The sequence below is a fragment of the Amblyraja radiata genome, chromosome 32, assembly GCF_010909765.2.
Source record: "Amblyraja radiata isolate CabotCenter1 chromosome 32, sAmbRad1.1.pri, whole genome shotgun sequence".
Taxonomy (NCBI): domain Eukaryota; kingdom Metazoa; phylum Chordata; class Chondrichthyes; order Rajiformes; family Rajidae; genus Amblyraja; species Amblyraja radiata.
The window spans coordinates 14,705,274-14,733,075 of record NC_045987.1 but is presented as its reverse complement, the minus strand read 5'-3'; the positions used below and the strand labels follow the sequence as shown (position 1 = coordinate 14,733,075).

The 27,802-nt window shown below is 40.1% G+C and overlaps 2 protein-coding genes across 2 annotated transcripts in view; one reads left to right on the top strand and one right to left on the bottom strand.

The window, feature by feature from the left end:
* Positions 1 to 27,802, bottom strand: part of cfap77 (cilia and flagella associated protein 77) — a 156,662-nt gene that overhangs the window by 116,132 nt on the left and 12,728 nt on the right. The gene's annotated exons all lie outside the window — the stretch shown is intronic.
* Positions 17 to 27,716, top strand: ttf1 (transcription termination factor 1). The gene is made up of 10 exons (XM_033049384.1): positions 17 to 57; positions 1,343 to 3,221; positions 6,493 to 6,678; positions 7,281 to 7,359; positions 13,393 to 13,523; positions 15,055 to 15,283; positions 21,450 to 21,536; positions 21,998 to 22,063; positions 22,444 to 22,529; positions 26,843 to 27,716. The coding sequence occupies exons 2-10, from the start codon at positions 1,370 to 1,372 to the stop codon at positions 27,061 to 27,063; spliced, it is 2,937 nt and encodes a 978-aa protein (XP_032905275.1). The 5' UTR covers positions 17 to 57; positions 1,343 to 1,369; the 3' UTR covers positions 27,064 to 27,716.

Genomic DNA, 27,802 nt, shown 5'->3' with positions numbered 1-27,802 from the left:
CAGCTCTAAGATCTTTTGGTCAGAAGAGACTTCGCCTCAATCAAAGAATTACAACTGGTAATGTGTCTTTCCAGCGTTTAAATGTTTAGAATTAAGATGAAAGAATTCGAGATCAGCCGGAAAAATAACAAATGGAGAATTTCGTGTCCCTTTGCACCTCTTCGACGAAACCAGAGAGCAGAGCACATGGATGATCCTGCCAGTGGGTAGAAGCGTGGATGGGTGGCGGGCTCGGGCGGTGGGAAAGTTCGGCGTGATCCCGGCCGGTGGGGGTTAAAGTGGGGCACGACGGGATCCTAACGCGCGGGGGGGGGGCGGCACGGGAGGTCACGACGGGATCCGGGCGGGTCCTAACGGGGGGGGGGCAGGCAGACGGGACGGGAAACACGCCGGGATCCGGGCCCGGGCGTTTTACTGACCCAATGTGAGCTTTTAGTCACAACCAACTTGGACGATTCCAGCTTTCCACTAGTTTGAGCTACAAAGATAACTTAGAAAACCGCCACATCCTCTGAAACAATTACAGTCCCACAATGAATGCTGGACTTTGGAAACTACCCACGTGGTGAGAATGAATCGCCATGACGACATTTAATCACTACTTCTACTTATTTAGTCAATTTGAGTGTAAAAGAAAAGTGTATTTGGGTGGCGTGCAGCTGGAGACATGATTTAGATACTGCAATGAAAAGTACACATCTAGCGAGGTGGGAAGATCAGGCACATGGATAATAGACAGCAGGTTATGCAGTATTTATAGTACTCCATTGGAATAATAGGGAACACATTCTGTTGTAAGGATTTAATTGTTCAATCTGGGATACACGACAATAAAACACTCTTGACTGCTGGTGAATGCATATTTGTACAGCACCTCATATTCGACATGGGTAGTTTACACCCCAGCGGTATGAAGATTGACTTCTCTAACTTCAGATAGCCCTTGCTTTCTCTCTCCATCCCCTCCCCAGTTCTCCCACTGGTCTTACTGTCTCTGCCTACATTCTATCTTTGTCCCGCCCCCTCCCCTGACAGCAGTCTGAAGAAGGGTCTCGACCCGAAACGCCGCCCACTCCTCTCCAGAAAAGCTGCCTCACCTGCTGAGTTACTCCAGCATTTTGTGTTTACTGCATAATTGTACAATATTTATTGTTGGTCCAGAATAACCTGGAGATGAGTGATTGTATAGAACTAAAAGATCCAAATGATCAGTATTGTTATGGAACTGGCTTCACTCAATATAAAAGATATATAGGAGATGTATGGTTGTTTCTTAATATGGAATGGTTGAAAATTTTACTTTTGCTTAAAATTGTTTTTTGTTTTTCATTTTTGAGAACAGGATGATACAATTGAGGAATACTGCAGTATGATCCACGAGGTACATAAAGTGAAAAAGCATAAATACTTCGACAGTACTACAAGAAAAAATTCTCAACTTCTGCAAGATAACTCGGAGACTTCTATTGCAGAGGTTCACCAAGAGGTGCAGAGTCCCATGTTAAATAATCACAGGAAACAAAAAAGGAGAAAAAGAAACTTGTCATTAAGTGAATGTGAACGTTCGGAGATGGTTACAGTGGACTCTAAAAAAGACATAAGTCTATTTGTAAGTGATGTAAGAACAAAGAAGAAAAAGAAACAAGAAAAGGAAAGGAATGGTTCTAGATCAGAAGAACAATGCAATGGTTCAGAAGTGCAGAATCTCAGGTTAGCAGATCATACTGAAAAGAAAGTGAAGAAACAGAGAGACAAATGCACATTGTTAAGAGGGTGCGATAGTGTTGTTATGGTGGACTCTGACCTGGCATGTAAAAATGTACATGAGCATGATGATGCAAAGAAACAGAGAAACAAGAAACGTTGCTCTCAATCAGGAGCTGCACATGACAGTTTACTGCAGGGAAAAGTTGGCTTATTTGGTGAGCAAAGAAAGAAAAAACACCATTCTAGGTCAGCAGAAAGTAATAACTGTGTGTCACAGGTACATGCAGTAGATATTGAGGCAGAGGAGAAATGCCCAAAGTTGTCAGGCATTGTAGATAAACAAAAGAATAACAAAATAAGCCATTCATGTTTAGCAGAAAACAGAGCTATTTCAAAGCCTAAGGCTAAGACTGACAAAGAAAAGGATTGTAGCATTGCATTAAATGGTGATGATATTTTGGGGATTCCTGCAAATGGGACTACACAATCTGTGCACAATTCCAAATTTGTAGATGGCAAAGTTGGGAAGAAGAAGAAGAAGAAAATAAGGCATTGTTCAAGTTCAGCAGAGAGTGGTGATGTGTTGGAGTGTATTTCAGTAAAGATTGTACAACAGATACAGAATTCTGCAGGGAAGACTGTCCGTCAAAAGAAAAAAGAACACCATTATCGTTCATCAAAAGGTGAGTCAGGGATCATTACCGAGAATCCTTGTGAAGGGAGTGCAATTTTAGAATCTGCTACTGCTGATATGGAAACTTCTTTCAAAAAGTGCAAGAAAAAGAAAATGCAGTGTGACATCTCCCTCGATGATACTGACGTTTTACACAAGTCTGTGAAGAAATGCAAAAAAAGTAGAGTGTTGCCATCTGATGCTCATGTGGAAAGAAATTGCAACATAAACGTAGAAAATCTTGGTAAATCAATAAAGAAACATGAAGTAAAATGCAATACAGGTGGAATTTCACAGAACACAGCCGCAGATCATTCCATGGCTACACAAGGCACTAATAACTCTGCAGGGAGTAATGCAGAATGGAATGAGCAAGCTGTCCATAATTCCAGCCAAGAAACAGTCAAAATCTCCAAAAAGTTAAAGCGAAAGAAAAAAAGTTTATTGAAAAGCAAATCTAGCAAAACAAATAAAATTAGGTCAGATGTGCCTGAGCACTACTCTGCATTGAGCAATAAGAACACATGTCCGGTGGTCATTACACCTGAGACTGTTACAAAACCAAGCAAGATTTTGAAAAAGAAGAAGAAAAAGAACAACTTGGAGCAGCAACAACTTGCGATTGTATCTGATGATAATATTGACAATACATCTGCTGAGCTGCCCCAAGAAGAGAGTATATATTTTGGCCAAGATAAGGTCAAAGTCATGCAGATGCCTAAATCCAAGCTTGTTGAAGAACTTAAAGATTTTGTTCCAAATGCAGAAAAGTTGACAAGTGGAACACTGTACCACATGTATAAATATGATCTTCCACGTTTTGAAAAACTTAAAGAAGAAGGTAACGCTGATCATCAGAACTTTAGGTTATTAATTTAACATCAATACTGTAAAAGAGAAATTTCTTACATATTTAATTGCAAATTTATTCATTTTACATATTCAAATTCTCGGGATTGTGGAAATTGAGATTTTAATTAACTATTTTAATATTTGCAAAGCAGCTGACAGTGATGAGCGGTATAAGAAATACATTGTTTAATAATTTGTAGTTTGTGTAAGTTCACTGAGCAAGTTTGTTATGTATGGGAATCCCATATAACCATATAACAATTACAGCACGGAAACAGGCCATCTCGGCCCTACAAGTCCGTGCCGAGCAATTTTTTTCGCTTAGTCCCACCTGCCTGCACTCATACCATAACCCTCCATTCACTTCTCATCCATATGCCTATCCAATTTATTCTTAAATGATACCAACGAACCTGCCGCCACCACTTCCACTGGAAGCTCATTCCACACCGCTACCACTCTCTGAGTAAAGAAGTTCCCCCTCATGTTACCCCTAAACTTCTGTCCCTTAATTCTGAAGTCATGTCCTCTTGTTTGAATCTTCCCTATTCTCAAAGGGAAAAGCTTGATCACATCAACTCTGTCTATCCCTCTCATCATTTTAAAGACCTCTATCAAGTCCCCCCTTAACCTTCTGCGCTCCAGAGAATAAAGACCTAATTTATTCAACCTATCTCTGTAACTTAGTTGTTGAAACCCAGGCAACATTCTAGTAAATCTCCTATGTACTCTCTATTTTGTTGACATCCTTCCTATAATTGGGCGACCAAAATTGTACACCATACTGCAGATTTGGTCTCACCAATGCCTTGTACAATTTTAACATTACATCCCAGCTTCTATACTCAATGCTCTGATTTATAAAGGCTAGCATACCAAAAGCTTTCTTTACCACCCTATCTATAAGATTCCACCTTCAAGGAACTATGCACGGTTATTCCCAGATCCCTCTGTTCAACTGTATTCTTCAATTCCCTACCATTTATCATGTACGTCCTATTTTGATTTGTCCTGCCAAGGTGTAACACCTCAAATTTATCAGCATTAAACTCCATCTGCCATCTTTCAGCCCATTTTTCCAAATGGCCTAAATCACTCTGTAGACTTTGGAAATCCTCTTCATTATCCACAACACCCCCTATCTTGGTATCATCTGCATACTTACTAATCCAATTTACCACCCCTTCATCCAGATCATTGATGTACATGACAAACAACAAAGGACCCAACACAGATCCCTGTGGCACCCCACTAGTCACCTGCCTCCAACCCGACAAACAGCCATCCACCATTACCCTCTGGCTTCTCCCATTCAGCCACTGCTGAATCCATCTTGCTATTCCTGCATTTATACCCATCAGTTTAACCTTCTTAACCAACCTTCCATGAGGAACCTTGTCAAAGGCCTTGCTAAAGTCCATATAGACAACATCCACTGCTTTACCCTCGTCAATTTCCCTAGTAACCTCTTCAAAATATTCAAGAAGATTAGTCAAACATGACCTTCCAGGCACAAATCCATGTTGACTGTTCCTAATCAGACCCTGTTTATCCAGATGCTTATATATATTATCTCTAAGTATCTTTTCCATTAATTTGCCCACCACTGAAGTCAAACTAACAGGTCTATAATTGCTAGGTTTACTCTTAGAACCCTTTTTAAACAATGGAACAACATGTGCAGTACACCAATCTTCGGGGACTATTCCCGTTTCAATCTTCCCGACTATTCCCATGGGCCTACATGAATGAATACTGTTATGTACCTTTGTGCAATCTGCGTTTCTAGAATCTGACTACATTGAGAAGAGGAGTGGGAATCCAAGTAGAATGAGGCAAGCTATCATTAATACAATATAATCACATCTAAACAGTTTTTGTTATAAAACAAGATGAGCATCATTCGCGCAACTTGAACAATTAAAATGTAACAACTACATATCTCAACTGCCCTTAAAAGTCCAGGATCTAGAATCAGAAATAGGCCATGCTGCTCTGAGGAACTGCTCCATCATTCAATAGGATCAGGGCTGCTCCCCTCAAACCCCCAATTCTGTATGTCCAAAATTGGATCATCCAATGTCATGTTCCATCAATAATTCCGAAGATTCAGTCTTTCACTCACAACCTTGCAGAGGAACTTTGTTGCAACAAACCACACAGTAATTGCTTTGAGTCTTGTTAGAATGGATAAGATTTATATTTAGAAAATCACTGTATGAGTATGCATGTTCAACATAATGTTTTGCAAATTTAAAAGTAGATCTTAATTGAGTATGTGCAAGAATTATTGCCATTTGGTGTGCACAGAGCAGCTACATTGAAGTTTTTAGGTGAGCCGTTTATAACACACCATAGAAAAACTCGTTGTCTAAAATATGCAGATGGAAAAGATAAATTCCATACTGCTTCAAATGATAACGGACAGAATTTATCATTTAACTAACATAATGTTGCATTTCTTTGGCTCAACTGGATGTTTAGTTTCCATGTATATTTGTTGTTACCATACCTATGCTTGTGTTGGTTAAAAGGTATGCTTGTATAGGAAAAAAATATTGAAAATAACTCAACCTTGAGAACAACCAGTACTCAAATCATTTATGATTTTGCAAGATTTTCACCAGCCTTGGAAAGTCCGTACACTGAAGTTTTGCCTGTGGACATCATTTTAGAGAGGATCTCTATGTTTATTGCTTTGCTGCCGTTATATCCTGTATCAGAGAGTGTTACTTTTTAGAGTTCAGGACTGAATTACGTTTAAAGTTAGTTGTGTTGCAGCAACTAATTCTCACAAGGCAAATCATAAGTAAAATGTGTGACAAGTCAATCTGTTTTTATTGGTGGGAAATGAAATATGGGCCAGGAGTTGTTCCTCTTATAGTAATAGCACTGTCTATATAAGTTGATAGATCTCATCTGACTGTTGTTCTTTCACTGGTGTGTACATGTATGCCTAGACAATGTGCTCAAACACACCATTGTTTGAATTAAGAACATCCAATGCTGAACTGAATGGTTGCAACACTCATTTGATCCTATATTTGCTCGAATTGTGAAACGCTTTATGTTTCTATACTAGCTTATCCATGTTTAAAATCAGGAATGGGCTGCTGTTGCAGAGGGAAATTGATGGTTGTGTCTTTGTGCTTCTGAATCTTCTCTATCCCGATACTTGGTGTTAAAAGTTGAATTGAAAAATAATAACTTTTAAAAGTTTTTAATCTCTAATCTAGTCATTTGTATTTTTTTTTGTGCAGGAGTTTCAATCCGACAAGGCAGATTTAAAAAGGAGGAAAATAAACAATTGCAGAAAAATTTAAACGAATTAATGGAACTAACTGGAATTGAAAATGAGTGGGAGTTTTTCAACGTTCCCGAATCATTTGATGAGATGATAAGAATAAAACGACTAAAACAGAATAATTTATTCTGTGTTAAATTGGGTACAATGATAATTCTAATTTCATTTTTAGCCCTTTATAGTTGAGTGCAGTAGACTTAAAATGTTGCTTTTGATTTTGCATTGGTATAACTGACAACTTACAACTTCCTCTTATAACTACAGGTCCACCATCGATTTTCCAGAACCCTTGGTCAAGGCCTTGGTGTGTGGGGGGGGAGGGATATTCCGACTTGCAAAGTCGGCTATGGGAACGGATCTGCCGGCTCCGGGGGGCAAATTTGACTCGCTGATCAGCCGCTGAAGTCTTGGTGAGGTCGAAATCAGCTAACTCTGCTTAAGCATCACATTTCCGTGGGGGACTTCGGAGGAGGGGAGGGTGTTAAGTGTGCTCTCGTAATTTTTTCTGGATTTAAAGGAAGTGCCGGACCGACAGTTGCCAGAAAATCAGTGGTGGACAATTCTCTCATTGCGATATCGTTAATAGTTTTTGCATTGATAGATGATTATTACGGGTCATCCATCAGTTAGTTTCTGCTTTATTAAACCGCAGCAATTTTCAGGTTTTCAGTCATTGATGACTTTGCCTTTCCTTCTTCATCCATTGTTAATGATGCATCAATATTATGTTTAAACTCCTCGTAGCTGAAGGCATTCCAAGACCATGGAAGTCTGTTTATCAGCGAGCTAAGAAGATGTATGATCCTAATCGATATAAAGGCAAGTAAGTAATCTGGAATATTTAGCGTATTTGAATGGACGTTTGTTGCAAATGAAATACCTTCTGCAATAATAAAAACTGAGGATTGTAAACTTTAATTCAGATTGGTCAATTTTGAAAATGATAGAATTGCATGGTTGGCAGTGAATTATGGATGTTCAGCACCCCTAAAATTTATTTTTTGCCAGGTTTCTCCTTTTTTCAGAGTGTTAGGCATTTCCATCCATTTTATGAGGAGCTAAATTCATTCTAGCTTTGCTTTCCATCAGGAATCTATTTATTCCGGAAGTGGCGGCGCTGCTTTGCAGCTGCGGCTCGCCTGCAGTCCGTTTGTCTTTTCTGTTTTTTGTTTTCTTTTGTCCCGTTTTTACAGTTTATTTCGGTTTATTTAGTTGTGTATGTGTGGGGGGGGTGGGTGTAACATGTTTTTTGACTCTTCCTTCGGGGGGGGGGGTGCGACCTTTCCTGCTGTATCCCCCGTCTCCGTGTCTGTCTGCGCTGAGGCCTATCTCGGAGCTGGCGGCCTCCAACTGCGACCGACCTCGAGGCTGCGGAGGCAGAGCCAGGACTTACCAACGCGAGGCTGGCCGACTTCGGGGCTGTGGTGGCGTTGCGACCCAACTTCCGACCCGACTTTGGAGCCTTGGAGGTTCGGTCGCGGGCCAGTGGACGACATAATCGGGAGCTCGAGTTGTTTTCCGGAGCTCCCGCAACTACAGCGGCGTCCCCTGGACTGGAGGGCGGCAGCTTCGACGGCCCCGGGCCGCGGAGTTTGAACCGGCCCGTTTGCGGAGCACGGATTCAGCCGCGGGACTTATCTACCATCACCCGGGGGGGTCACAACATCGGAGGTTTGGATTGCCTCAGCGCAGAGGGAGAGCAAGGAGGGAAGAGACAATGACTTTGGGACTTTAAACTGTGTTGAGTGTTTGTTATTTATTCTATGTTATGACTGCAGGCTAAACCATTTTGTTGCACTGAAAAGTGCAATGACAATAAATTGAATCAAAATCAAAAAAATCAATTTGGTCAGAAATGAGGAAGATATGCTAATATAAATAACAGCAAGGAACTGTTCCTTCAGCCCACTATTTCCGTGCCGAACATGATGCCAAGACCAATCCCATATTTGCCTTCACTTAATCCATGGTCTTATTCAAAAGTCTCTTAAATACCACTATTTTAGCTGCTTACACCACCACCCCCGGCAATGCGTTCCAGGCACTCCCGACCCTTATGTGTAGAACAAAAATTATCCCGCACATCTTCTTTAAACTTTGCCCCTTAAAGCTATGCCCTTTAGATATTTTCATCCTGGGAAATCTCACTGTCTTCCCTATCATTGTCACTCATAATGTTCTATAATATCAGGTCTCCTGCAACCTCCGGCATTCTAGAGCAAACTATCCCAAGTCTGTCCAAACTCTCCTTGCAGCTTATACCATCTAATTCAGGCATCATTCTGGTTAAGTACCTCTGCACCCTTTCCGAAGGCTCCACAGCCTTCCTATACATAGTATCCTCTAATGCAAACATTATTCTGGATAAACACAAGGCTGTGGAGGCCAAGTCAATGGATATTGTTATGGCAGAGATTGATAGATTCTTGATTAGTATGGGTGTCGGGGGTTATGGGAAGAAGGCAGGAGAATGGGGTTAGGAGGGAGAGATAGATCAGCCATGGCGGAGTAGACTTGATAGGTCGAATGGCCTAATTCTATTCCTATCACTTTTGAACTTATGAACCTCTTCCACATCCTTCCTGTAATGGAGTGACTAGAACTGCACACAATACTCCACTTGAGGCCTGGCCAAAATCCTACAAAGCTACACATGACTTGCTGACTCTTATACTCAATGGCCAAACCAATGATGGCAAGTTTCTCAAATGCTGCCTTTATAATATCTACTTGTGTTGCTACTTTCAGGGAGTAAAACTGTTGTAAAACTTTCAAGTGAATTAGATAGGAAGGAGGCTCATGGATGCACAAACAAAATGCAGATGAACTGAATTTATGCAGGAAATTATTTTGGTTTCTATTGTCTTCCACCATTTCCCTAAATTTGCAGGTGATAATCATAATCGTAATTTATTAGCCAAGTATGTTTTGCTACATAGGAGGAATTTGGTTTGCCATACAGTCATATCAAAAAACAATAAGACACACAACCACATAAAAATTTGACATAAACATCCACCACATTCCCCACTATGATGGAAGGCAATAAAGTCTTTATCACTTTTACCCCTTTCCTTGGGGGAGTAGAAACCATCCGCAGCCGGCGATCGAGCTTCAGGACGGTCGAAACTCCTGCGGCTTGGAGTCCCCGAAGTCGGTCCCTAACCAGCGACCGCGAGCTTCACGATGTTAAAGTCCGCAGGTTGGAGCACCAAAGGCCGACCCCTGGCAAAGGGATCGCCCGCTCAAAGATGTTAAAATCCGCAGGTTCCTATATCTGGCTGCACTGAGATCAGTACTGAAGACCTGTGCTCCAAAATTTGCCATAATGAAGCCAACCAAAAATGTAGAAAATTGTCATTGTTTTCAAAAACAAGGACAATCTAATCAGACTTAAATACCTCCCAATCTACTTTAAATCATTAGCCAAGTGATGGAATGTGCAGCCAGTGCTTTCAACTGATTGTTGCTAACTAATAACCCAGGCACCTGTGTCTGTTTTGGGTTTTGCTGGGAGTTGAAGGCTCCAAACCCCATCTTTAACGTGTTTCTTTTAAAATTACTACCATTTCATTCTTAGAAAAGGCATTTTTCTCAGTATTTCTTTAATTTTGTCCAGTTTAACTTTGATGCCGACTAATGTTTGGTTTGAATTGTGAGTTCAATCATTCTGCAAAACAAAAGTAAGTACTTGCTTCGTATATGAACAGTGTCCTCCATAATGATTGGGACAAAGACCCATCATTTATTTATTTGCCTCTGTACTCCACAATTTGAGATTTGTAATAGAAAAAAAAAATCACATGTGGTTAAAGTGCACATTGTCAGATTTTAATAAAGGCCATTTTTATACATTTTGGTTTCACCATGTAGAAATTACAGCAGTGTTTATACATAGCCACCCCATTTCAGGGCACCATAATGTTTGGGACACTCGCCTGCAGTCCGTTTGTCTTTACTTTTTTGTGTTGTTTTTTTCGTTTTGTGTAGTTACGTTTTTGGTTTTTAAGCTGTGTTTATGTGGGGGGGGGGGGGTTGAAACGGGGCGTGCTGTCTCCCTTCGGGGGAATACGACTTTTTGTTGTATCCCCCTTCTCTGCCTCCGTCTGCGCTGAGGCCTAATGGCGGAGCTGGCGACCTCGAGGCTCCGGAGGCAGAGCCTGTCAGGACTTGCGGCAGCGACCTGGGTCCGGGGTTGAGCCACGGGCCAGCGGTTGCGTCCGCTGGACTGGAGGGCGGCAGCTTCGACCACCCCGGGCCGCGGTGTTTGAACCGGCCCGTTCGCGGGGTTCGGTGAGCCGCGGGACTGTTTGTGCCATCGCCCGGTGGGGAATCGCCTCAGCGCAGAGGGAGAAGAGGAGGGAAGAGACAGTAACCCTAAGATTTTTGCCTCCACCACAGTGAGGAGGTGCTTGGAGGATACACTGTGGTGGATGTTAATTTGTGTTTATTGTTGTTTTTTATTGTATGTATGACTGCAGGCACGAAATTTCGTTCAGACCGTAAGGTCTGAATGACAATAAAGGTATTCAATTCAATTCAATGTCATGTAAATGAATGTAGTCATGATTAGTATTTTGTTCCATATCCTTTGCATGCAATGACTGCTTGAAGTCTGCGATTCATGGACATCACCAGTTGCTGGGTGTCTTCTCTGGTGATGCTCTGCCAGGTCTGTATTGCAGACATCTTTAGCTCATGCTTGTTTTGGGGGCTAGTCCCCTTCAGTTTTCTCTTCAGCATATAAAAGGCATGCAATTGGGGTCAAATCGGGTGATTGACTGGGTCACTCAAGAATTTACTATTTTTTTGGTTTGAAAAACTCCTTTGTTGCTTCAGCAGTATGTTTGGGATCATTGTCTTGCTGTAGAATGAACCGCCGGCCAATGAGATTTGAGGCATTTGCTTGAATGAGCAGATAGGATGTGTCTATACACATCAGAATTCATTATGCTACTACCATCAGCGGTTGTATCATCAATGAAGATAAGTGAGCCAGTACCTTCAGCAGCCATACATGCCCAGGCCATAACACCCCACCACTGTGTTTCACAGATGAGGTGGTATGCATTGGATCTTGGGCAGTTCCTCTCTCCTCCATAGTTTGCTCTTGCCAGCACTCTGATATGTTAATCTTCGTCTCATCTGTCCATAAAGACCTTTTTCCAGAACTGTGGTTGCTCTTTTATGTACTTCTTGGCAAACTGTAACCTGGCCATCCTATTTTTGCAGCTAACCAGTGGTTTGCATCTTGCAGTGTAGCCTCTGTATATCTGTTCGTGAAGTCTTCAGCGGACAGTGGTCATTGACAAATCCACACCTGAAGAGTGTTTCTGACCTGTCGGACAGGTGTTTGTGGATTTTTCTTTATTGTAGAGAGAATTCTTCTGTCATCAGCTGTGGAGGTCTTCCTTGGCCTGCTAGTCCCTTTGCGGTTAGTAAGCTCACCAGTGCTCTCTTTCTTCTTAATGATGTTCCAAACAGTTGATTTTGGTAAGCCTAAGGTTTGGCTGATGTCTCTAACAGTTTTATTCTTGTTTCTCAGTCTCATAATGTCTTCTTTGACTTTCATTGGCACAACTTTGGTCCTCATGTTGATAAACAGCAATAAAAGGTTCCAAAGGTTGGAGGACAGACTAGGTGCTGAGAGCTCTCTTATACCTGCATTAAGGAGGCAATTAAATGCACACGAGCAATTACAAATACCTGTGAAGCCATGTGTCTCAAACATTATGGTGCCCTGAAATGGGAGTACAATGTATAAATACTGCTGTAAGTTCTACATAGTGAAACCAAAATGTGTAAAAATGGCCTTTAATAAAATCTGACAATTGTGCACTTTAACCACATGTGATTTTTTTTCTATTACAAATCTCAAATTGTGGAGTACAGAGGCAAATAAATAAATGATGGGTTTGTCCTAAACATGATGGAAGGCATTGTATGTTTTTGTTGCAGTTTAGTGAGCCTTCCATGTTTTTCCTTTGTTTACATGTTCACTGAAATATTTTGGTACAAGGAAGCCATTTGGCCAAGTCTATGCCAGCCATGCATGAGTATCCAGCTCATCTCACTTACTCATGCTCATCCTATAGCTCTGCTAGTCTCTTCTTTTTATGTACTTATCTAGCTCTCATTTGAATGTCATGAGTCCACTGTTACAAATGATCAGTCCTGTCAGTTTCACAGATTTGTTCATCCAGCTCACTAACAATGACTTACAAAATGACATAAGTGGAATAAAATAATGTGGTGAGTGGTTAGAGCTTAGAAAGCACTGTCAGGGCTAATAGTGAGGAACAATTTAATTGTAATGTCCAGGAGAGGGCTGAATGAATGAATGCTTTATTGTCACATGTGGCGTCACAGTGAAATTCTTTGCTTGCATACCCAAGGCATGCAAATAGTCGCCACATAAAGGGCACTGATCAGTTACAAAGTATCCCATGCCAGGTCCTCCTTTGTTCTCCCACACGTCGTCGTCCCCTTGCTTCAGGTCCACCTTTGTTTTCCTCCCCCCTCACTGCGGTCTCCACTGCGGTCACTGCGGTCTCCTCCACACCGAGTCATCCTTTGTTCTCTCTCCCCCCCCCCCCCTTAGTGAATACTAATAAGTAGTAGAAGGGAAAACATTTGTAGAGGAATGGTGAGAGGGAAAGGGATAGATCATGCAGATTGAATGGACCAAATGGCTACCTCCTGTCTTGTAGGGACTCTGAATTAATCTGTGCTTGGCTAACTCTGTGCCTGATATATTTAGAAATTGCTCACCCCGGAGATGAATGTTTTTAGTCTACATTTGCTGAGGTTAACCTTGCAGTTTATAGTATTATAAATAAACATTATTTCTTATTAGATACACTGAAGAAGAATTGGAGAGACTGAATAATTTGCATAAGGTCCATGGGAATCGCTGGGTAAAAATTGCAAATCTCATGGATCGAACTGATACATCTGTTCTATGTCGAGCAAGATTATTAAAGAAATGTAGGTTAATTTAAAAAATATTCCCATCTTAATCCGTAGTCAATTTAATTTTAAAAATTTTTTTTAGCAATGTTCACTTTTTAGTATAAAATAAAGTTAAAATTGCATGTTATTGGAAACCTATGAATGCTTTGTGGTATTTGTATAATACTGGGTATTGTTTTTTACAGAATAACAAAACAATTATAAACTCTTGTTATAATGGTCCATAACGGTGATGTGGTGTCCATTATTCCCGATTGTCCGCTATAACCGAGTAACGGATTATCATTGTATAAATAGTAGAAACAAACATCTACAGTTGCTGGTTAATACATAGAAGGACACAAGGTGCTGGAGTAAATCAGCTGGTCAGGCAGCATTACTGGAGAACATGGACAGGTGCCGTTTCAGATCCAGACCCTTCTTCAGACTCTTGGTCTGAAACTGGATCTGGAATCCTGGTGAGCTGATGACCAAGGGAGAGGCTAGGATCGCGCAGTCATTGGTCGTGACCCGCAGGCGGCGGGAGCACAGGTAAGGATCGGGTGTGGTGACGGCTGTGCTGGTGGCGGCAGCCCATCCTGGCAGTGTGGGTCAGGGTATAACTGAAATCTGCTATAAGGAGGTTCATAAAAACAAGGTATTTACTGTGCTTATAAGAATAATTGGTTAAAATAATTAAAATGTATTGTTTTGTTCTTTGCTTTTGAATCCAATGTCCCACTCTACAACAAATAATTTTGGTTGAGAATTTGAAATAATGCCACTGGAGCGCACAATTGTCAGAACAGATTATTATTGGGTGATGTGTTACCATGAGATTGTCTTGTGGATCCCATGAAACGATTTGTAGAAATGTGGTCTTTTGTATTGTCCTATCAATTATTAACCAATATTAATAACTCCAGGGTAGACAAAAGTGCTGGAGAAACTCAGCGGATGCGGCAGCATCTATGGAGTGAAGGAAATGGGCAACGTTTCGGGCCAAAACCCTTCTTCAGACGTTTCGGCCCAAAACATTGCCCATTTCCTTCGCTCCATAGATGCTGCCGCATCCGCTGAGTTTCTCCAGCACTTTTGTCTACCTTCGATTTTCCAGCATCTGCAGTTCCTTCTTAAACTTAATAACTCCAGATTATTTCATTGCTGACTTGAATCTCATTATGTTCAAATGGGTTAACTTTCTTTCATGCATTTAAAATAATGGCTTGTTAAGAATTTTGGGACACATTATGTTTGTGAAAGTGCTATTTTAACCTTTTTTTCTAATAAATATAGGTGTATGTGGCATTCACTGCTCAGTAATAAATCATTTAGCCCACTAAGTTAACCTATGAGTTTATATTCCGAAAGAGCAATTTCTCACCACTATCTCACCCTCTCACTTTATTTTACTTAGCCTATTGTTACTTTAACCTACAAACAAATCCACAAAATCAGGGAGACTAGGTTTGGAATTTTTCAATTTCCGATTATGTTTAGTTATTTGTTGGGTTAACCCAGCAAGGTGAAAATGGAAAAAAAAGTCTTAAATCTTTTTTTTTAACAGCCTTGAATCAAGGAGCATGGAGTAAAGAGGAGGTGAGGACATTCATGAAGATAATGGAGAATATAATGAAAGAAAGAATGCAAGAATCACAGCATGATCTAACAATCACGGATTCAGATACAAATGCACCTGATTCAATTTTTCGTGAAAATTTATACAAAAATCTTCCCTGGTGTGCAATTGCAGAGCAAATGGAACATAGGAACTGGTTGCAATGTCGACAAAAATGGTGAGCTAATGGATGTCTGTCGTGTAGGAAAGTTTTTACCCCTTGAATTTTGAAAGCAATCTGACTACAGATTATAAGAATGTTTTTCAACTAAATAAACTGATAAAGAACACAAGGTTAACATTTTTCTTTTAGTATTTCTGAATAACCTCTGTGCTTCTATGTCTATTCTCTTAGTATTTTCTGGCTATGTACTGGTTGAAAAATTCCAACCAGACGATGCATTGTAAAGTCAGCTATTTTCTTCTCTATAACACTCAAATTAGCCGTTCTTTCATGTCGTCTTTTGCTAGATAGGCAGTTTTTGAACCACAGAGCTCTAATTTACAAGTTTCTGGTAAGCTTTGCTGCTTAGGTGCAGAGTTTACTTAGCCTTTCTTAATTTTTTTTGAAGCATTTTGTCAGGAGAATTAAAGGAGGGAAGTTGATTCCATTTAAAAGTGGCTTAAGGACCTGGCAATGGAGATTGAAAGTACAAATACAAAAAGGAGGGACATAAAGAAGAATCTCATATGAAGAAGATATAGGAAACTAGAGAGGAAATTGCAGGAGCCAGCCCTGGAGAAATTTACGAGTTGTCATTAAATGCAGGAGAGGTGCCGGAAGACTGGAGGGTGGCAATGTTGTGGTTCTATTCAAGAAGGACAGCACAGAAAATGCTGGGAACTATAGCCCAGTAAGCTTAACATCTGTAGTTGGAAAGTTACTGGAGAGTATTTTGGGAGATGGGATATACATGCATTTAGATGGACATGGGCTGATTGGGGATAGTCAGCGTGGTTTTGTATGTGGGAGGTCGTGCCTTATGAATCTGAATTTTTGAAGATGTGACCAAAAAGGTTGACGAGGGCAGTGCTGTAGTTGTTGCATATATGGACTTCAGCAAAGCATTTGACAAAGTTCCACATGGTAGGCTGGTCTGGAAGATTAGATTGCATAGGATCCAAGGAGAGATAGCTGAATGGATAGAAAATTGGCTTCATAGAAGGAAGCTAAGGGTGATGGTGGAAGCTTGCTTCTCGGACTGGAGGCCTGTGACTAATGGTGTGCCTTGGTTCGGTGCTGGGCCTGTTACTGTTTGCCATCCATATCAATGATTTGGAATGAGAATGCTAAATTACTGAGGATACAAAAGTGGGGTGGTATTGCAGATCATGAAGATGGTTATGAAAAATTGCAGCAAGATCTTGATCAGTTGGCCAGGTGGGCTGAGGAATGGTTGATGAAATTTAATACAGAAAAAGGTAATGTGTTGCATTTTGGGAAGTCTAACATGGGCAGGACCAAAGATCTTAGAGCAGAGCAAGATGGGTTACTCTCATGCAAACGCGTAGTACGCTCATGGGCAGATTCATGGGTGATTATAAGACCCATTTTAGCAACCAGCCCCCGCCATCTTGTTCCGCCATCTTGCTTCCGGCCAAAGAGATCTTTGTTTCCACAGCGGGGAGAGGGAGTGTGCGGCCCGGGGCAGCGGGGAGAGGGGGTGCGCGGCCCGGGGCAGCGGGGAGAGGGGCATAGGAGGTGGGGAGACATTGTAGTGTGGGGGCAGGTGAGGGAGTGCCAGGGGGGGGGGGGGGGGGGGGGGGGGGGGGGGGGAGGGAAGAGTTGAGGGGTGGGATAAGGCCTAGTGTGTGTGAAGTTGCGGGGAGGTTTACAATGTTTCTTATTTAATGTCCCTTGCCTAGTCTGAAATAAAGTTCATCATTGGATATAAAAATCAGAAGAAATATAATTGTGTGTGTTATATGATTATATACATTTATATCACATTCATGTATGTGTGTTTATAAACATTTTATTCTTTAACAAGAATGAACAGAATTATGAACTAACAGAATTATGAATCTAACCCTATATCACACACAAAAACTGTTCCCCCGCAATGTTAATTACCCTGCGAGTCGGGTCGGGTAGGTTCCGGTTACTACAAAATCAACTCAAACACTGCTTGTGAGCCATTTAAAAAGAAATGATTTAAAAAACATTAAAAAAGACAATTACCAGAGTCAAATTTTATTCTTGACAAGAAGTATGAACTGACAGAATTATGAATCTAACCCTATCACACACACAAACTGTTGCCCCGCAACATTGATTACACTGCGAGTCGGGTCGGGTCAGGTAGGCTCCGGTTACTAAAATGGGCAGCGAAAAATGCCCAGGATCCCCTCCGTAGACGTACTACACGTCAGCCCATTGTATTTCGCAGGAGTGGCCTATCTTGCTCTACTCTAAGATCTTTGGGCAGGATCTATATAGTGAATGGTAGGGCTCTGGGGAGTGTTATAGAGTAGTGGGATCTAAGAGTGCAGGTTCCTTGAAGGTGGAGTCGCAGGTCGATAGTGGTCAAAAAGGCTTTTGGCACATTGACCTGGGAGGTCATGTTGCAGTTATATAAGACGTTGGTGAGGCCGCATTTACAGTATTGTGTTCTGTGCATCATGTTATAGGAAAGATGTTGCAAAGGGTACAGAGAAGATTTACGAGGACTCTTCCTTGGAGTGCAGGAGGATGAGGGATGATCTTATAGGGCTATATAAAATCATGAGAGGAATAGATCAGGTAGATGCACATTATCTTGCTCAGACCTGGGGAGTCGACATAATGTTTGGGACAAAGACCCATCATTTATTTATTTGCCTCTGTACTCCACAATTTGAGATTTGTAATAGAAAAAAATTACGTGTGGTTAAAATGCACATTGTAAGATTTTATTAAAGGGTATTTTTATACATTTTGGTTTCACCATGTCGAAATTACAGCTATGTTTACAATAGTCCCCCCATTTCAGGGCACCATAATGTTTGGGACACAAGGCTTCACAGGTGTTTGTAATTGCTCAGCTGTGTTTAAATGCCTCCTTAATGCAGGTATATGAGCTCTCAGCACCTAGTCTTTCCTCCAGTCTTTCCATCACCTTTGGAAACTTTTATAGCTGTTTATCAACATGAGGACCAAAGTTTTGTCAAATAAGCCATTTTGAGACTGGGAAACAAGAATAAAACTGTTAGAGACATCAACCATACCTTAGGCTTACCAAAATCAACTGTTTGGAACATTAAGAAGAAAGAGAGCGCTGGTGAACTTACTAACTGCAAAGGAACTGGCAGGCCAAGGAAGACCTCCACAGCTGATGACAGAAGAATTCTCTCTATAATAAAAAAAATACCAAACACCTGTCCGACAGATCAGAAACACTCTTCAGGAGTCAGGTGTGGAGTTGTCAATGACCACTGTCCGCAGAAGACTTCATGAACAGAAATACAGAGGCAACATTGCAAGATGCAAACCACTGGTTAGCTGCAAAAATAGGATGGCCAGGTTACAGTTTGCCAAGAAGTGCTGAAAAGAGCAACGACAATTCTGGAAAAAAGGTCTTGTGGACAGATGAGACGAAGATTAACTTATATCAGAGTGATGGCAAAATCAAAGTATGGAGGAAAGAAGGAACTGCCCAAGATCCAAAGCATACCACCTTATCTGTGAAACACGGTGTTATGGTCTGGGCATGTACGGCTGCTGAAGGTACAGGCTCACTTATCTTCATTGATGATACAACTGCTGATGGTAGTAGCATAATGAATTCTGAAGTGTGTAGACACATCCTATCTGTTCGTTCAAGCAAATGCCTCAAAACTCATTGGCCGGCGGTTGATTCTACAGCAAGACAATGATCCCAAACATACTGCTAAAGCAACAAAGGAGTTTTTCAAAGCTAAAAAATTGTAAATTCTTGAGTGGCCAAGTCAATCACCTGATCTGAACCCAATTGAGCATGTCTTTTATATGCTGAAGAGAAAACTGAAGGGGACTAGCCCCCAAAACAAGCACGAGCTGAAGATGGCTGCAATACAGGCCTGGCAGAGCATCACCAGAGAAGACGCCAAGCAATTGGTGATGTCCACAAATCGCAGACTTCAAGCAGTCAATGCATGCAAAGGATATGCAACAAAATACTAAACATGACTACTTTCATTTACATGACATTGGTGTGTCCCAAATATTCTGGTGCCCTGAAATGTGGGGACTATGTATAAACTCTGATGTAATTTCTACATGGTAAAACCAAAATGTATAAAAATGGCCTTTATTAAAATTTGACGATGTGCACTTTAACCACATGTGATTTTTTTCTATTACAAATCTCAAATTGTGGAGTACAGAGGCAAATAAATAAATGATGGGTCTTTGTCCCAAACATTATGGAGGGCACTGTAGGTTAAAGTTGAAGGAGAAAAGATTTAATAGAAATCTGAGGGGTAACTTTTTCACACAGAGTGGTGGGTTTATGGAACAAGCATCAAACAAGGTAGTTGAGGCAGGGACTACAGAAAGGTTTAAGAAACAGTTAGACTGGTACATGGATGGAGCAGATTTGGAGGGATATGGGCCAAACGCAGGCAGGTGGGACTAGTGTAGCTGGGAACATGTTGGCCGGTGTGGGCGAGTTGGGCCATAGGGCCTGTTTCCACGTTGTATAACTCTTAACTTATGTACACAGAGCAATTATGATCTAGATTTTGCTACATGCAAGGAGAGTGGAAATAGTCAATTGGATCCTCCAATGCAGGTAATTTAGGGGGGAAATAATTTGCAGGTTCATGGAGGAACTAAACTGAATGATAGGGATCAGATTGCTCGATAGAACAAATGGTCTGGGATTCTTTGAAACAGTAATTGGTGTCGTATATATAATTCTGCTGAATTTACTGGAATATGTTAGCAGATTCCAGCTTAATTGGAGGCATTTTTCCATGTAAATGACATTAAATTCAGATGTTATGTCACCCACAGTTTACATTTGTTTGCACAACAAACTTGTCAATACAGAAACATGCAAACTGCAGGAATAGCACTTCATATTCTGCTTGGGTAGCTTACAACCCAATGGTATGAACAATAAATTATCCAATTTTAGATAACACCACCCTCTCTTTCCCTCCTCTTTCCTGTGACACCTCCACTGGTGTGCACCCATTTCTCCCATTACCTTGCCCTTTTTCCCCATTCTCTTCCCCCCTCCCACCCTGAACCCTTCTATCCTTATCCCTCTCTCTGGCTTTACATTTCATTCCTCTTTTCTTCTTATACGACACCCTTTCGTCTCCTTTTTTGTCTTTAGCCTATGTCCATCCATCTACCAATCCAAACCCCCTCACCTGCATCAGCCTATCACTTGTCAGGCTTTGTCCCACCCCTACCCCCATTTCAGATTTCTGCCCTCTGCTACAATTTGTCAAAAGGGTCCTGACCCGAAATGTCACCATCCATTCCCCCACAGTTACTGCCTGACCTGCTGAGTTACTCCAACAATTTGTTTTACTCAGAAATTCTAAGTGTTGTCCACTCATTTACTTGTGCTGCACATGGAGCTCAACAACTGTGTAATTTTCTTATTCCTCTGCCAGGGAGTCTGTATGTTGACCTGAACCTCATTCAATGAAGCAGTGCTGTGGTTCCTAGGCAATATTAGGTCACTTTTCAAAATTTATTAAATGTGTTTTTCATTAGTTTTATGTTGTTCTGAATGTTTGTGAATGAGTTTTCAATATTTTTACAGCTGTCCAAGGGTTGGAGATAATGGAGCAGACTATCTAAGTTTACTTCAGTTGTTTCACGGGTGGGATAGGTCGTCCTCTCCTTCTCTCCCTCCCTCTTCTCCCTTTCCATGCCAAGATCCTGCTGCCACCTTCTGTGGGTGGTTCATTATCAAAGAGCAAGCTCACAATGATAGATCAGCAAAAAGTGTTAGCTGTGCAAACAAACATTAACTGTGGGTGAAATAAAAGTTAATGCTCAAAATGGAAGCACATTACTAGTTATGAAGGACAGATATAACAGAGAACGTAAATTAATGTGGATATAAGTTTGGACCAGAATGTGGTGATGAATATTGTGGTGAAACATGAAAACACATGATGTGGGTGGTGGGTCTTGTGATGCATTTGAGGCTAGTGATGCCTGTTTTGAATGTTTTCAGAAATGTGCAAACCTGTCCAATATTCCAGCAGTAGTGGAAGTGGCAAATTCACAAAGAATTCCCAATGAGCTGCAATGACTTTGCCTTCATGAATGTCCGCTGATTCATCCTGTCACTAAGTTTAGTGTCTTTAAAGGTAACCTACATTTGTTGTGGTAGTTTTAATTACTTCTATTCTGATAGGATGGGTATCTTGACTGCCAAAATGTCTGGTGGGTCAATAGAGACGAAAAAGAACAGTTACCGGAACAATATCAATCTCATCGAAAGGTAAAAAGTGCATTTTTTGAGGTACAAAAATATTACATTCTTTATAATAAAGCATTAATATAGTATAGCAGGATGATTAATTGATGAGTTATATCCAGCAAGATAAATTAAAGGTAAGAATTGTAATTTGAGGATGCTTTTGTATATAACAAGATTCTAATGGTAAAAATATTACTATTCATCGGATTTTAGTATACTGATGAGTTTTAATTTAGCCATAACTTTGTGCTATTAGACTTTTTAGATATTTTAGCATTAGTCAGATGGTCATAAACGAGAGCACAGCATGCACTAGAACTAGATATTTTCTAATTTATTTAGATATAATTTATTTATATAAATTGACAATATCTAGTTCTGGTGCAATCTGTGCTCTCATTTCATGGATTTGTTTTGTGTGATTTTGGCAAAACTAATACCTATTGAAATGATGTACAAACCATTTGTATTCTATTTTGCAGATTGTACTGGTCGGGTATTGATGACATTGGTGAGGTGGATTGGGAGGAACTGTGCAGCGCTGTTGGGTAAACAACAGCACCTTTTCTTTCATTTCAAAAAGGCAATGACATAAAGATAATAACACCAATTTGAATTTGATGCCTAAAAATCAAAGAGGACGCCTAAGTGGCTGACCTTCTCCCAAGACATTGCTTCTTGGCTTTAAATTCCCTGGCGTTTAACTTAATTATTTCATTAGATACTAATTAAGGATTTACAAGCCTTTGAAAATACAAAGTTGTTTTCTGTTTGAATTACTTCTAATTCTTGCATTTTCTTGTCTGAATTTTACAAATGATGAGAAAATAAATAATTCCAATCGGCTGAATGTGTTTGCATTAATTTCAGTATAATTATTTTTATTTATTAAGAGCTAATATTCAGAACGTATCTTTTAATTTTCTAGAAATGTTCCACCTTTTGCCATTCAAAGAAGGTTCTACTATTTAAAAAACCGCCATGTTCCTAACTGGACCAGGAAATCCTTTGGAGGTTAGGGTCTTTTCCAGTTGCTGTTATTATGTCTTATGTATTATTTAATAATCTGCCCAGCATTCACAATGGTCAGTTCATTAAGGCAATGATCATTGAGCCATTGGGCTTCAGTTGAAACTGGGGATGGCTTGTCAGTTGATATCGGGTAAGGGTGCATTTGGGTGTTCTAATCATAGTTGTAGAATTGGAAAATAACATCTGATGCATGAGTTATTGCTCGTGTCCATCATTCATTGCCAGATGATATGTGTTGCAATTCGCAATATATGCTGATACACTAACCCTCAAATTGTAAGAATGTTTTACAGTTTTAAACGTATGTTTTGTTCCATTGCCTTGTAATTCCGAGAAAAATGGTCCCATGAATGTCACCACATTGGATTGGAAAAGTAGAGCTGTTGCATGTCATTTCCCCCCCCAAACTATTATGAAATATTATTGTTATACTAGTTGCTGTTTTTTAGTCTGAAACTGAAATTATTTAGCATTAATTGGAAGTGGTGGTGATAGTCACAGAACCAAAATATATTTTCATATTTCCCTATCAGGAAAGTGTAATAGAAGTTGACAAAATATGCTTAGTATCTGTGGTCAGTGCATTGGACTTGTTAGTACTTAATATTTTCAGAATTACATCTTTCATTTTATGCTTTTTTTTAATGTTAATGTTTGTATCCATGTGTTGACATTTCACTTGATACAGTGCATTCAGAAAGTATTCAGACCCCTTCACTTTTTCCACATTTTGTTATGTTACAGCCTTATTTTAAAATTGATTCAATTCATTTTTTTAATCATCAATCTACACACAACGACCCAGAATGAAGAAGCAAAAACAGATGTTTTGAAATTTTTGCTAAGTAATTAACAAGAAATAACTGAAAGATCACATTTACATAAGTATTCAGACTGTTTGCTATGACACTCAAAATTGAACTTGGGTTCATCCCGTTTCAATTGATTATCCTTGATGTTTCTACAACTTGATTGGAGTCCACCAGTGGTAAATTAAATTGATTGGACATGATTTGGAAAGGCACACACCTATCTATATAAGGTCCCACAGTTGACAGTGCATGTCAGAGCAAAAAACAAGCCATGAAGACGAAGGAATTGTCTGTAGACCTCCGAGACAGGATTGTGTCGCGACACAGATCTGGGGAAGGCTATAAAACAATTTCTGCAGCATTGCAGGTCCCGAAGAGCACAGTGGCTTCCGTCATTATTAAATGGAAGAATTTTGGAACCACCAGGACTCCTCATACAGCTAACCGCCCGGCCAAACTGAGCAATCGGGGGTGAAGGGCCTTGGTCAGGAGGTGACCAAGATCCCGATGGTCACTCTGACAGAGCTCCAGAGTTCCTCTGTGGATATGGGAGAACCTTCCAGAAGGACAACTATATCTTCAGCACTCCATCAATCAGTCCTTAATGGTAGAGTGGCCAGACGGAAGCTACTCCTCAGTAAAAGGCACATGACAGCCCGCTTGGAGTTTGCCAAAAGGCACCTAAATGACTCTCAGACCATGAGAACCAAGATTCTCTGGTCTGATGAAACCAAGATTGAACTCTGGCCTGAATGCCATGCGTCATATCTGGAGGAAACCAGGTACCGCTCATCACCTGGCCAATACCATACCTACGGTGAGGCATGGTGGTGGCAGCATCATGCTGTGGGGATGTTTTTCAGCGGCAGGAACTGGGAGACTAGTCAGGATCGAGGGAAATATGAAGAGAGCCAAGTTCAGAGAGATCCTTGATGAAAACCTTCTCCAGAGTTCTGGATCTCAGACTGGGGTGGAGGTTCATCTTCCAACAGGACAACGACCCTAAGCACACAGCCAAGACAACTCAGGAGTAGCTTCATGACAAGTCTGAATACCCTTGAGTGGCCCAGCCAGAGCCCGGACTTGAACCCGATCGAACATCTCTGGAGGGACCTGAAAATAGCTGTGCATCGATGCTCCTCATCCTGACGGAGCTTGAGGATCTGCAATGGGAGAAATTACCCAAATACAGGTGTGCCAAGCTTGTAGCCACATACCCGAGAAGATTTGAGGCTGTAATTGCTGCCAAAGGTGCCTCAACAAAGTACTGAGTAAAGGGTCTGAATACTTATGTAAATGTGATGTTTTAGTTATTTATTTTTAATTACTTTGCAAACATTTCTAAACACCTTTTGTGCTTTTATTATGGGGTATTGTGTGTAGATTGATGATAATAAAAAGGAATCAAATCCATTTTAGAATAAGGCTGTAACGTAATAAAATGTGGAAAAAGTGAAGGGATCTGAATACTTTCTGAATGCACTATAGGTAAACTGAGCAGCCTAATTAGGGATTTGTAATTTCCTCTTTAATGTGGAGTGTACCCATCAAATGGAGCTTTGCACTTTACGGGATCTGGTCCATTCATGAAAGCAACATAACAAGCATATGAGGCCTTTGGCATAATTTGGGGGAATAATGGAGAATAAAGCAGTCATCTTAATGTATGGCTTGACACTTGTATTTCTTTGCATTGATCACAGTAATCCAAATAACACCAGTGCTGTGGTGCAGTGCCATGTGTGGAGGAGTAGAGCTGTGCAGGATACTCACCTCTAAATTGAATAATAAATAAAAATCATCGCTAGTTTACCAAGCTTGTCCAAGAATTTGAATTCCCTTTTAAGAGAATTAATTTGATTTTGCAGTAAGAATATCTGCGGGGCTACAGTGATGGAATAAATTGAGCTTCAGTTTATGACCGGTGCACTTGAATGTAAATTCATCAAAATGCTACTCTGTTTTTCTTTTAGAATCAGATTCTTCCTGAATCTCATTTTTCTTTTTCTCAGATCCCGTAAACTTTTAAGTTCTGATATATTAGCCTGCAGTTTTTAATTCAGATGGTGAATATCAAAGGTTCTTTATTCTAATTAGTTGAATGTGCCTTGTAGCTTTTTCTGCTGTTGCGTCCCAAATACGGTGTACAGAGCATCATGTTGAAATGTCATCCCAATTTTTACAAGGTGCTCTCTAAAATTGGACACATAAGCCTAATGAATAGTTAATGCCAATTATTTGTTGCTGATGTCAAAATTGGATTATGAAGTATGTATATTTTCTCGTGGCTAAACATATTACTCATTCTGTAGTAAATACAGGTTGAACATTGATTTTCCAGCAACTAATGGCCCACTAATCCTATAATCCAGACAAAATTACAAGAGCTCAGTTGAAATTTCCTGGGCGGCCACAGATGGCACTGCGAGGTACGAGCACTCTTTCTGGTCGTGTCCCTCCAGAACTTTGTGTCCTTTTGGTGGGTGAAGAAGGGCTTGCTGGTGCACCTTGCAAGTCGGGAGTAGGGTCGAAAGCCGGGGCTCTAAACGGCCCTGGAGATGGTGCGAGCCGGGATAAGTCACCAGGTCATGCCATTCACATTCAGTTACATTTTACATTTGTTTTACGTTTCTGGCACTCAATGGTGCTTTAGAGACATGGGAGGGGTGTCATTAGCGGGCCAGGGTGTATTGTCGTTTCATATTCATGTGATCTCTGTTGGTCCAGAAAAATTGATATTCTAGAAAGGCTGTGGAACCGAGTATGCGGAAAGTCGGTATTGAACCTGTACTATAAATCCATTGCTTTGCAAATGCATCAGATTTTAATGAACAATAGGGCTTGCCATGTTCCAGCTTCATTGACAAGCTCCTTGAGTTGTGCATTGGTTTGTGAACTCTGCATTTAATTGCGTTCAAAATGAATATGTAGTTCATTGGAAAGTGAATCTGAATTTAGATTTTCTCCCCTTAGATGTAAAAAAATATTTAACGTAGTCACAACAATAAAAGTCAGGATATATTATCCTAACGACTTGAAGTCTTGCATGTTGATACGTTTCTGACCACTGCATCAACATCGACAAAAAGATGAATGGAATTGCATACTAGTTGGAACAGTTCTTAACCATTTGGATTTTAGTTGGTTTAGAGTACAAGCTAGATAATTATTTTATCTGAATTTAATTCTGAATAAGATACATTTTAAGGGCAATAATAGTGTCTCATTGTGCTGTGACGTTTTTAGTAAAATGCTGAACCACCATCTGATTTGCAAATTCAATTGTCTTAAGTAGTTGGTACATCGCTTTGTTTGGCATCATGCTATGAGACTATATGATAATGATACTATTTGATTTCTGCTAAATGCTGAGAATGCCTAAACTTTTTAAAGAATATTAAACCACCGGTCCTTTTTAGATAAATCTTGAAAATTGCTCTGCTCTACAGTGAAAGATAAAATGTAACTTTTTTTTAAATATAGCTATTGTAGAATTCCTGCATGAGCACATAGTTCCGAAAATGGAAGCCAGGCTTGGCAGAAAAAAACAAATGGAAGATATTTACCAACCACAACATCACATGTTCCAATTAAGTGAAATATTTAGTGACATTGAGGATGAAGACGATGAAGTTGAGTCAATACATCCATTGGAAGAACATATTGAGACATCAGTGCAAACTCCAGTTGGAGAAACAAATTAAAAATATTATTCTGCATATCACAAATTTCTCCAGTGGTTGGAACTGATGCTTTTTGAATGGACTAAGGGTTAATAGGTGTGATGCTGTCTGTTCAGCTGTTTTACCCAATTTTCTTTACCTGGGTGCTTACAAACTTCCATACTCTTGTTGTTTTTGTTTAGAATTCTCTAGTTATTATTCTAATGTCTATCAAAGATAAACTTTCTATCAAATTAATTTTGAAATGCTTATTTCAGAAAATTTGTGGAACTGTAAATTCTCACCATGTTTCGGTTATGAAGATGAATAATTCAACTTGGAGTGGGAAGCATCGCATGTAATGAATTAACATGCAAAGATTTCTGACAGGTCTATGTAAATGTTTTACATTTTTAAATTGTCATATTATACATTTTTATTCAACCATGAAGTCTATTTGAATTCTTTGCAGACAGGTCTTGGAAATGTCAATGCAGTATGAATGTTTAACTTCTAGATCTAATGCTTCATAATAATAAAAATAAATATTTACTGATTTATGTTCACTTGAAAAAAGTGAACATAATGTACATTTGAAGAAAGTGAACATAATGTTCATTTGATATGAAATATTTCCTATCACAATGCCAAAAATGTCCTATGTAACAGTCTTCATTAAATAAAACGTCAGAAATTATCAAAGGGATTCTGGAAAGTAAAAATACAATGTTGCGTAGGAGTACTCAGCAGTAGTTTTGCAGCCAGTGAAGATCCACAACCA

What these genes read in the sequence shown, in the direction of transcription:
- ttf1 (XM_033049384.1), top strand. Translation starts at nt 1,370, where the DNA reads ATGATCCACGAGGTACATAAAGTGAAAAAGCATAAATACTTCGACAGT. An exon ending in TGAAAAACTTAAAGAAGAAG is followed by an intron (nt 3,222 to 6,492) that starts GTAACGCTGATC and finishes TTTTTTGTGCAG; the next exon opens with GAGTTTCAATCCGACAAGGC. An exon ending in AATATCAATCTCATCGAAAG is followed by an intron (nt 21,537 to 21,997) that starts GTAAAAAGTGCA and finishes TCTATTTTGCAG; the next exon opens with ATTGTACTGGTCGGGTATTG.